Here is a 12,500-nt window from a genome sequence, read left to right on the forward strand (position 1 = left end):
AACTGAAAATGCATTATTGTGCTATGATCCTACTTATCACTGCTTTCATATAGTGAAATGAGAAAATAAAAATAATAAATCAAATCAGTTGTATTCTTCCTCATGGCTCTTATCTGAAATTTTCCATGAGTCCATTCAACTGAAAAATAAATATAAATAAATAAAATACAATAAAATAAAATACAAAAATCTATGGCACACAGACAAAACAATACTTCCTTCAAAGAAAAATCACGTCCTGTAGAAACAAATGTAAAAATTTAACCAAATTAAAAACTGAAAATACATGACTTGCTCTGTGATGCTCACTTGTCTAAGGCTGAGCGTGATACTTGGTGGTGTCTCATCTTTTGTACGTTCATTAATGTTCGGGGTTAGGCTCTGAGCTGAGGAAATCCTCAGGATTGAGTGGAGGTGTGATGTTTTGTTGAGCTTCATCAGAGAGAACAGTTGTTCACACATGTATGTCCTGCCAAACATAGAGAGAGTCCGAGCAGCTTGGATGCGCAGCTGCGGCATTGTGTCGGGGATGAAACGTGCAAACTCCTCAGCGCCCACTCTCTCATACTTTGCCTTCAGTGTGTCATTGCACTGGAGCTCAATCAACTCCATTTGCAGATTTGGTGGTGTGCTTTCTACATCCACTACAAAAGGATTGCTTGAGCAGTTCAAACCTGCTTTTTTGGGCTTCAAAGTCAGCAAATCGGCGTCGGAAGTCGGCGGCAAGTATCAGCAAACTGTGCACTCGGGAACACAGCAGTAGAGAGCTCTTTCATGGTCTGGCAGTTGGAAAAGTGGCTTAAGTTTTCTTTCCGCATCTGTGTTTCCCACAGACTCAGCTTGGTTTTAAAGGCCTTTACTGTACTGTACATATCAGAGATGACACGTCCCCGTCCCTGCAGCTGCAGATTCATCACATTCAGATGGTTCGTGATGTCGCAGAGAAATGCCATTTCACACATGAAAGTTTCATCTCGGAGCTTTGTTGTGTCTTTCCCCTTGCTTTCCATGAACAGACAGATCTCCTCACGCAGCTCGAAACATCTTTGCATCACCTTTCCCTGGCTTAGCCACCATACTCTGTATCTAACTCGCCCAGAAATGCCTTGAACTGGCACTGATTTAAACCTTTGGCTCTGATGAAGTTAACTGCCCGCGTTATGGTGCTCATTACATGTTCCATTTTCAAGGCTTTGCCACACAACGACTCCTGGTGTATGATGCAGTGATAAGCTGTCAACTCATCTGTGACGTTTTCCTCCAGCATCCTCTCACGCATCCTTGCCACCAATCCACTCCTGTGCCCACACATTGCGGGTGCTCCGTCTGTGGTTAATCCCACGAGTTTTTCCCTAGGCATCCCCATCTCATTTACACATCTGGATACCTCTTCATACAGACCTTATCCTGTAGTTGTGCCATGCATAGGGCATAATGCCAAAAACTCCTCTGTTATGCTCAGGCTGGAGTCTACTCCACGGACGAAAATTGACAGCTGGGCAATGTCAGATGTGTCCGTGCTCTCATCCACAGCAAGAGAATATGCAATGAAATCTTTTCCCTTTCTCACAAGCTGTTCTTTTATGTTGGTGGAAAGCTGGTCTACACGTTCAGCAACGGTGTTCCTGCTCAGGCTCACGTTTAAGAAGAGTTGTCTTTTGTCTAGGCACACTGCGTCACAAACTTTAAGCACACAGTTTTTGATAAACTACTGTATCTAAGGAATTGTATTCCTATTAAAAACAGCCTTCTGTCAGACTTGGTGATAATCGAGTTGCTTTATTTTCCTACTTTGTTCTGGCCAGTTCACTCTCCCTTAGTGTCCCCTTCAGAGAGATGGTGAACCCTGCAGGCAGTACCACAAGGGGGGCCATTAGACTGCCTTAATCTGGAAAAGGGTGTCTCTGATAGGGTTGTTTTCCTCATTTACTTGTTTATAGGTATAAATTTGGTAGGGAAGTGAGCCATCTCAGTTTTTCATTTCTTTGTTCTCATCGATCAAGACTGCAATGGGGAAAGTCAAGAAAACACCTGCCCCGCCTGTGAAGACTGACCATCCTGGAGCTGTCAGCCCGCAGCCAGGACCCTCTCACATTCAGGACTGTGCAGCACCATCTGCGTCCTCAGAAGTAAAGATGGATACCACCACCGAAGGTCATTTGTCACCTGTTTCACAGTCACTTGCTAGTGCGACAAGACACCTCTCCCATGGATATATCTTTTGTTCGACTTGGTACGAAATTCGTAATACATCTGAGGACTTTCCCACCTCCATAGAAGCTCTCCTAGCCCTCAAGAAAAATTTCCCGTCCCTGCAAGTATTGACGAAGGTCACTCCCAATGGGGACTACATTCTGCAAGCCAAAAACAGGACAGTCTATTGGCACTTCAAAATGCTGCAGTGCTTATTACTGGCAAGTCTGTAGCCATCAATATTAGTAATCCACCACTAAAGAAAACCAAGATGGTTCTTGAAGGCTATCCAATTGGATTTCCCATGGAATATCTGGAAGAACACCCCTTAGAAGAATCTGCCACCAGACTCAGGTTCACACCTCGAAAGAAGAAACCCGGCAAGTTCTCATTACTCTCCATGGGGAGCCTCTTACAGAACTACGCTTGGGCATATTTGGGACTTTCTCTTTGAGAGAATATTACCGTGAACCCCTCCACTGCACCAATTGTCAGCGTTTTGATCATCTCGTGACAAAATGCAGATCTAAGCCACGATGTGGTGTCTGTTTTGATGAACACCTCACAGACATTTGCCTGGAATCCTGTTTGTGAGGAAAGGAGTAAACGTTTACAGATTCCACCAGGGCTCTAGACTTCAAGGCCACCAATTACCCGTAACTTCACACGCCAAACTCATCTCGTGGGCAACAACCTCCCTCCTTCGTCCTCTAGCGGTCATTCACACGTTAAAAGTTATGCTAGTGCAGTTTCGGCTGCAGCAGACGCTTCCAGACCTGTTGCCTCTCTAACTTCCATTCTGCCATGCCCAAGTTGTTCCTGCAATACACAAAAAGACACTATACCAGGGATATAGAGTTCCTCACGTCCATTCTCCATATGGGACCTACTTGTAGGAAGACAACTAAATCAAGAAGTTGTGCAGGAACTTGTCACAAATGTTCTCACTAACAGTAGTGCTGCCCAAGCAACAGAAAGAAACCAGACTTCTTCCACTTCGACTGTGACAAACTCAGCTATTACTATGGAGAAGACTAATGATCTGCCTGCAACCTCAGTAAACCGTCAAGCAAGCACACACGACACCAACAAATCTTTGGTGCCAACCCCTGATCCGTCTCAGAAGAAACGTTTTCGTCGGTCTTCCTCTGGTAGTGAAGGCAACTTTATTCCACCAGTGCCAAATCACTTTGCCGACGATCAATCTCTACCTACCGAATTCCACATACCTCAACCAACTACTGCTCTCACCTACCCCTCTACAGTTGGCTCTCTCCCAGTCTTTCACATTCCGGAACAGGATATTGACATTACTATAGATTCCCCAACTGACCGGCCTGCTTCTGTAGACAGTGATGAACTCTTACGGATTGTAGACTCTGATATAGACTCTGATAATCATGACTGATATGGCAAGTGACTCTTCCGGTACAGATAGTATACGTATTCTACATTGGAACGTTAATGGGCTGAAGAGTCATCTTCCCTTGCACTTGCTGAAGACAGGCATGATGTCGTCCTTCTTCAAGAAACATTGCTAAAATCTCACATCAACCTTACAAACTATACTGGTTTCCATAACTACTACCAAGCAGGGATAAACAGAGGCTCCTCTATCCTAGTCAGAACAGATATTATGGCAAAACCCATTGCTATCCACCTACACTATGGTTATTCCATTGAATACCAAGGCGTCACCATCTCCTTACAACACAATGAATACCACATCTTCAATATCTACAGACCTCGAGATTCTGCCAAACTTAAAATAGATCACATCTTTGCCATAGCAAATGACTCACCTTCCATTCTCTGTGGGGACTTCAATGCCCATAACCCATTATGGAATAACCCTACAAATGCTTCTACTGCCAAAACCTGCACTACCGGACATTACCTTCAGAATCTCCTTCAAGAATTCTCTAATGTCTCTCTACTAAATTCAAAAGACACTATACATCTCTGTGGAGGTGTACTTGATCTGACTTTTGTTACCTCTTCTCTACTCCCATCGACAAAGTGGTCTTTACACCCATTCCTGGCATCTGACCATTTTGCTGTGACTACCACCATCCAAGCCTTTCGAGTGCCAGCTCCCCCTCCGAACCCCAAATGGATCCTTTGGAAAGGAAACTGACACCTATACAAAGACCTTATGGAGACTTGGGCTGACGGCTTCATTCCGCCTGAAGACATAGATCATTTTGAATTCGCACTCGTTTCTGCCATCCAACAAGCTGTAACTCAAGCCTTTCCTCCAATGTCCCCTTCCTCTCCAACACACAAGAACCAATGGTTCTACAATGATAGGACCAGGGAGGTAAGACATGGTCTCATTATGAGGAAAACACTCAAACGGCATCCTTCTCCTGAACTTCTTGCTATTTTTCGAGCTACCAACAAACACATCTGTAAGAAAATCCAGGCAGTAAAACCACGTACCTGGCTTGAATGGAGCGAGACCCTCAATGTTCATACCTCCTTAAAAAATCTCTGGAGGAAATCAAATGCAATCTCCGGAAAGTTCAAGAAACAACCTCACCCGCAGCGAAAAAGAGAAGCAGATGCCCTTATCACAATGTTCAAGACCAGGAGTGATACCACCCAGCTCCCTCTTTCTACACAGTGTTGCCTAAGAATTCAGGATCCTATGCAAGATGCATCCATCTCCTACGCTATTAACAAGCCTGCTGATTCAGACCAACCATTTTCCCACCAAGAGTTACGGAAAGCATTGAAAACTGGTACTGACACAGCCCCAGGCTTAGACAGAATAACATTCCATGCTCAACCATCTCGGCCCTCAAGCACTTGACATTCTCCTTTTGCTATATATTTTTTGCCTTCCCCCAAGCTGGAAACTTGCCGTCATACAACCCATTCCAAAATCCAGCCCAGCTGGTTCTTACAGGCCCATTTCTTTACCATTATGTATAGGAAGACGATGGAACGCACAGTTCTTGCTAGACTTCTCTTCTATATTCCACATCCCCATCAACACATTTATGCTTACACCAAAGATCTAAGCACAAAAGATAACCTGGCCACTATTTACTCCCTGACAGATGGGGTCGATAGCATTACCTTTCACGACATAGAAAAGGCGTTCGAGTTGGCAAACTGCAAAGTGATTACAAACATCCTTGCTGCCAGAGGTGTGTCTGGCAAATTACTTAGCTGGACCTACGACTACCTTTGTGACAGGAAAGCGCAAGTCAAATTCCAAGGCACTCTATCAGACATACACACCTTCCAAAATGGTACACCCCAAGGAGGGATACTAAGTCCCTTCCTTTTCAACATGCTCATGGCTGAATTAATCTCTACAACTTCCTCCAGAAACCCACCTTCTAGCATATGCCGATGACCAGCTGATAACGACTGGGAGGAACAGATTTGTCAATGCCCAACTTGCACTTGACCGTTTGGTCAGAAGATGCCAGTTTTTGGGCCTAAAGGTAAACTCTGCAAAGACACGGGCATTGCAAATTAGACGCTGCATACCGAAACAATGGCTATATATCCACCATGACAAGATAGAGTGGGTCAATTCACACAAATGCTTAGGGGTCTTCTTCAATGCACAAAACGACTCCTCAACACAGCTCAAATACCTCCTGGCCAAAGCCAAATCCCGGATATCTGTCATGAAAATAATAACTGGCTCAGACATCAGGGCAGGATATCATGTCCTTTGCTCATTCTATGTACATGCTATCCACTCCATTGTTGACTACAGCTCCATAGCCCTACTGCAACTCACTCCTAGTCAAATCTCCAAGTTAGAGACTATTCAAAATAAATGCATGCGACTTATACTAGGAGCACCATGGTGGACCAGATTAGCCAACCTTAGGGAGGAGTCCCATCTTGTTCCCTTACAAACGCGTAACCAACAAATGGTAGCTGGTTCGATCGGTAAGATTGTCTCACGTCGTGATGACGGCCCTCTTGCTAAATCACTGAGACACAACGAGCCCAAATCTCAAAACGCCTAGCATGGCACAGATGTGTTTTACAATCTCTTGACTCCCTGAATCTTCTTCCCATTATACGAAGAAGAGGAATAGACACCTATAATCCCTGGTACACCAGAGCCAAGCCATAGGATTCTCCTCTTACAACTTTTCATGTAAGCATTTTACCTCGGCCTAAGGCTTATTGCAGCCTAGAAACCATCACACAGGAGGATGTGCAACTTCTCGAGTCCAACCCTGATATAGCCACATTTTTTACTGATGGTTCTTTCGATCAAGAATCCGGAAGAGCTGGGTCTGCACTTGTATGCGGTGAGCATGTATATACTAGCCGCATCTCCAATCACTCATCGATCTCACAAGCTGAACTCTTCGCTAATAAGGGGGCTCTCTCGCATGCACTCTCTCTACCTCAAGAATTGATCTACATACTTACAGACTCACTCTCTGCTCTGCATACTCTACAGAAGTTTCCTGAGGACAATATTCACCTGATCTCCACTACTCTCTTTCGATTGCAACAATTGATTGAACAAGGCAAATCCATATATTTTATGTGGATCCCCAGTTATTCTGGAATTGACCAGAATGACCTCCCTGACCGAGCCGCTAAGGACAGTTTAAGTCAAATTCAATTTACTGTCCTCCAACCCAGTATCAGCTATGTCAAGAAACTTGCGAAAACTACATCCTATCAAGTTTCACGCATACATCATCAGGTTTGGGTACATGCTGGTTCCTTCTCAGCACAATGGTATCAGACTGTCACTGAATATGACCCATTACCAATCTCCGAACCATGAAAAGGAGAGATGCCACCACACTACATCGCCTTCGATTAAGCTATAGATGCCATTGGGAAATCGACGAATGCTTATCTCGAGAATGCCAACACTGCCAAGCATTAGTCGAAGAACCGCTGCTGCACTACATTATGGCCTGTCCTGTTCTCTCCACTATCAGACCACCTCAGTTCAGTCATGCTAATAATCCTCTTATGTCCAAGCTGCAGCTAATTGCATCAAACACATGCTCAGATTTGAAAATAACTTTGACTGTATATATCTAGCACCCCCACCGAGATAACTTTATAGCCATATGGCTCTACTCAACATTTCCTTTCTTGCCTTTAGATTCTCAATCAGTCACCTCATACACTAAATTAAGAACTATCACGGGGTGGCTCCTGCGAAACCCGGACTACCCTCACAGAGTAGTGAATCAGAAAAAAAAAAAAAAAAAACGGGCCGAGATCAGCACTTGGATCCTCCACATAGAGCAAGACCACAGCAAGCAACACCAGGCCTACCCAGGCCTTAGCCGTCGGGGGAGCCACCCCGGCTCTCCCGTCGATCTCCAACACCCAGCCATACCTGTGAGCACTCACACCCACACCAAATACTCCCGAAAGAGAGGATTGGCACCAGTCAAATGGCGGATGCAAATCTACCGCCATGCCATCTACATTTATGTAGTTACAGTTGTGACAATTTTAATCTGTATCGGAACATGAAGCATAATTAATACATAATTTTGGCTGACTTATTGTGTGCAATGTTTACCTTACTGATATTACAAGGCCTTCTTTGTATACCTACCAACCCCCCCCCCCCTCGCTCTCTCTGTCTCTCTTTCTATTTTTTTTTCTCCCAAAGGCATTTCCATTATGCAAAAGCCGTTTCCACAGTCGAGCCTTTTGCATAATATAATTCGCTGCGAGAATTCACGATGACGCTTGACAAAGGTTCAGTCTTTTCCTGTCATGATTAGCGACGGCGCTTGAGGAAATGTCTTCCGGCGGTCGCGTTTGTCTCAGTGACTTTCGTTCGGGCAATAACCGAACGCTCCTTTCCTCTCTTCCTCGTTCTATCGTTTTCCTTCTCTCCTTATCTCTCTTTCTTCCTCCCTCCCTCTTTTTCTATCTCTCTCTCTCTCTCATTCACCATCTTACTCTTTCGTTCTCTCTTTCTCCTTTTCTCCCATTCCTCGTTGCATTTCCTAACCATTTCCCCCTCATATACATTTCTCTTACTCTTTTCATTGTTTGCTTACTTCTTCCTTCGTCAGCGTCCTCATTTTGTAAGAATTTAGCTATTGGATTTATTATGATTATTATATTTATTATGATAAATATATATATATATTTTTCCAATTGCTCCCGAACTTTATTTATTGATTCACTTATTTACATTTTTTCAGATGTTTGCTTTCGCTACCTCTTATGATCTGTTTCTTCCTTCACTTATTTTTTTTTCTTTTCTTTTCTCCTGTCGTCGCCTCCTTCGTCCATCCATCCTTCCTCCTAATCCCATCGTGCGGCCGGTCTCGTCAGCATCAACACCATCAGTCATCATCATCCAATTTTTAGTTCATGTTTTTTCTTGCGATCGCTGCCACCAAGCTCATTGGTTGATGTTGATATTAGTATTATTCTCATTAGTATTGTTATTGCTATTGTTATTATCGTTATTGTTATTATTACAAATATTATTATTATTATTGTTAAAACCATTGTAATGAGAAAAATAACAATAGCAGCAATAGAAATACTACTACTATTATTGCCATTTATATCATCTTTATTATCATCATTGTTATTGATATTAATATAATTGTATTATCATTGTTATAATAATTTTCGTGATAATGATAATAGTAATGATAAAAATTATATTATTAATAATAGTATTTAGTAGTAATAATGGCAATAGCAGTAACTGTGATAACAACAGCAGCAATAATAATAATCATTGTTACTGTTATTATTTTTAGAAATATATTAATGACGATGATGGTGATAATGATGATGATAATAGTAATAATAAAGATGGTGATAATGATGATGATGATGATAATAATAACAATAAAATGATAATGATAATAAACAAAATAACAATATTGATAATAAGCATTATTGTCATTATCGTAATTATTATTTCTATCATCATTATCTATCAACATAATCACCATTATCATTATTTTTATTACTGTAAATAATAAAACGTAAAGGTAAAGTAATGTGATGGTAATGATGATGATGATAACAATATCATCATTATTGTTGTTAATATCGTTATCATAATCATCATTCTTGTTTTAATTATTATCATTGTCATTATTATTACTATTACTATTATCATTGTTATCAATATCATTATTATTGTTGTTGCTGCTATTATCATTATTGTTGTCATTATAATTGTATTTATTATTATTGTTACCCCTCCTATCTTTATCACCATTATTACCATCACTATTATCTTTATCATTATTACTAGTGGCACCACTATTTTCACTGTTATCATTGTTATTATCAGTTATCACAATTTTTGTTATTTATTACAGATATTTCCCTTTTCTCTCCGTAGTCTTATGATCATTATAAACTTTATGATCACCATAGCCATCACTGCAATCATTATCATCCACGTTATCAGCAGTTCCCTCTTATCACACACATTCATTAACTTTACCAATATCATCTTTTAGAAATCATCGGCAACTCTGAAAAAAGTTGTGTACCCATTGAGTTACATGAAGAAAAACAAAGAGGGAATTATGAATTTACATAGTGAATTGAAATTGTAAGAACAGAAATAATAAAATCACATTCCTAAAAAAGGTCTCGGTTTTATCAAATAAATATTTTTTTCATTAGTTTTAACGCTTTCGTTCCTGATTGTATTTCTTTGAATACAAACATTGAAACAAAGAGAATCCTTTTTTTTGGCTAAATAATAAAAGGCTAAAAAAAAAAAAATAAATAAATAAATAAAAGGCTAAATAATGTCGACACTAATAAGAAAGCCGTCAACCACCTGTGCCTTGCCGACCCTACCTGTATTTGATGGCCACTAGTCCAGGGTTCCCAGTATGGATATGAAAGAATTATTTGAATACTTATTTTTACGACGTTGAGCAAAATTATGCATACTTAAATAAGTATAAATGTAAATGGATACTTTTTATACCATCTAATATGGACTGCTGAAGGCTTAAAAGTGCCTGTTACCCGAATTTGTGAAAATGGGTGAGCGTCGAGTAGTTGGCAGTTCGCAGGTACTCGGAAACTGGACATAAAAGATTCAGGTAACGGGGCTCTAACGGCCCTAATTAGTCAGAATCGGACACCTGCAGGCTGCAGCAGAGGCCCCGCGGATCCGGAAGTCTACATCCACTAAAGATGGAACGACACTAGCTTTGAAAAGGTGGGTCTTTTTGTTATAAAGTAGCTTGTTCATGTTACCATATAATTATACAACGTTGCGTTAATATTGATATTTCCATTTTACTACAAACAGCTAATTATTTGATGTACGTAATCGGCTATAGGCCTGCTTGAGCCAGGTTTGCTAAAAAAAAAAAAAAAAAAAAAAAAAATCTGCCTTTGTGTGTGCATGTGTGTTTCTTCTTCGTCAAGTGCCATGCTTTGCAGCTTCGGCGATCATAGTTCTCCATTCTTCTCGATTCCAGATGCTGGTGATGGTGCTGGAAGGGTTTGATGTTTGTAGCCATGCCGTGAGGCCGTCCAGCATCTTCTCTCGCTGTCTCCCTCTTTCCCTCTTACCGCAGATCTTTCCAGTGGTTATAGTGTGCTCCATTCCAAGCTTTCGCATGATGTACCCAAAGAATGTTGCTTGGCGTATTCTAATGTAATTTAGAAGGGATCTTGATGTTTCAGCCCTTCTCAGCACATTTTCGTTCTTGACATGATCCTTGTAGGATATACGAGTATCCTGCGCAGAAACTACATTTCGGAGGAATACGTTAGAATTGGGTAGATATAGGTGTTAAGAACCCCCTTCCTGACATTCATAGAGATTTCTCTGTTTGCCAGGATGTTCCCTATAGTTTGAAAAGCAGCTTTTGCCTGGGCAATTCTACAGCGTCTGCTGTTATTAGGGTTCCAATGTATATGAACTTTTCTACCTGCTTTAATGTCTTGCCATTCTGTATTGCATGTAGGTGTACATTTCTTCTTAGTCATTACCACGCATTCTGTCTTCTTCATGTTTAAACCTAGTCCCATCTTTTCACTCTCCTCATTGATGATGTTAACCAGGCTCTGGAGGTCTTCTTCGTTGCCTGCAATCGGGATGGTGTATTCAGCATACCTCAGGTTGATGTTCTGCCCTCCAACTTTGACACCTGGCTTGCCTTCGATTTTTCGCAAGATCATTTCACTATACAAGGAGAGCAAGTCTGGTGATAAGACACATCTTTGTCTGACTCTTCTCTTGATAGTTTGGGACTGGCTAAGCTCGTTGTCTACTCTAATGGCCGCTGTTTGTTTCCAGTACATGTTCTGAATGATTCTAAGATCTTTCCCATCAAGGTTGTCTTCGAGGATCTTCATTATGGTTTCATGATTCACTGTGTCGAAAGCACAGATACAGGAATTGTTGTACCTCTATAGCCCTTTCTGATAATGTCCTCAGTATGTATATAGCGTTTCATGTTCCCTTTCCTTCAACAAATCCATACTGCTCGTCTGCTATTCCTGACTTTATATTCTTCCTGGCTCTAAGCATCACAATTCTCAGTAGTACTTTGGTAAGATGGCTCATTAAGCTGATGGTCCTATTCTGCCCACATTTAATAGCTCCTGGCTTCTTAGGAAGAGCTATGAAAGCTGATTTTCATAAGTCTGATGGTATGTGTCCTGTATCATAGGTTGTTAATTAGGGTGGCAATCAGGTCTATCCCGTATTCCTCCAGAGCATCGAACATTTCTATGGTTACCCCGTCTGGCCCTGACGTTTTGCCATGTTTAATTTCCCTTAAGGAATAACGCACCTCATCTTGCAAGATGGGTGGTCCTTCAAAGTTGTTTCTGAAGGTGTAATTTCCATTCTTCTCAGAGTTGTATAATTCTCCTATATACTCTACCCATCTCTCCAAAATCTTGTCTTTTTTCATGATTACTTCTCTATTCTCTGCCTTTAGTGCCCCAGTAGCACAGGATGATTTCTTTCCGCTAAGGTTCCGGATCTTCTCGTGCATAGATTTAGAGTCCTTGATGTAAAGCTGCTGTATGTTCTCGCATTCAGAGTTAAGCCACACTTCCTTAGCTTCATCGCACTTCTTTTTGATTTCTCTGTTTATTCTTTTGTATTCACTCGTATTGTTGACATTCTTACCCCTTCTTCTTGTCTCCATTAATTCCAGAATTTCAGTTGTCATCCATTTACTCTTTTGATCTGTCTTCTTTGCAGGCAGGGATTCATTTGCGGCAGTGATAAAACATTCTTTCAAGTTGTTTCAGGTTCGCCTTGAAGTGCTTCGAATCTGTTCTTCACTTTGACAGTATACTGTGTTCTGATCTCTTCA

General features: G+C 41.3%; 2 protein-coding genes across 2 annotated transcripts; one reads left to right on the forward strand and one right to left on the reverse strand.

Moving 5' to 3' along the window:
- Positions 1-305: 305 nt before the first annotated feature.
- Positions 306-1,874, reverse strand: LOC113823349 (general transcription factor II-I repeat domain-containing protein 2-like). The gene is given in 6 exon segments (XM_070134569.1): positions 306-357; positions 359-660; positions 662-728; positions 730-1,075; positions 1,078-1,708; positions 1,860-1,874. Coding segments are annotated over 6 exon segments (1,413 nt in total).
- A 1,728-nt stretch (positions 1,875-3,602) lies between these two features.
- LOC113803911 (uncharacterized) lies at positions 3,603-4,330 on the forward strand. The gene is made up of 2 exons (XM_027354721.1): positions 3,603-3,621; positions 3,669-4,330. Exons 1-2 carry the CDS (start codon positions 3,603-3,605, stop codon positions 4,328-4,330), a joined length of 681 nt encoding a protein of 226 aa, XP_027210522.1.
- The last annotated feature ends 8,170 nt before the right edge of the window (positions 4,331-12,500 follow it).

Source organism: Penaeus vannamei, chromosome 20, assembly GCF_042767895.1.
Source record: "Penaeus vannamei isolate JL-2024 chromosome 20, ASM4276789v1, whole genome shotgun sequence".
Classification (NCBI taxonomy): domain Eukaryota; kingdom Metazoa; phylum Arthropoda; class Malacostraca; order Decapoda; family Penaeidae; genus Penaeus; species Penaeus vannamei.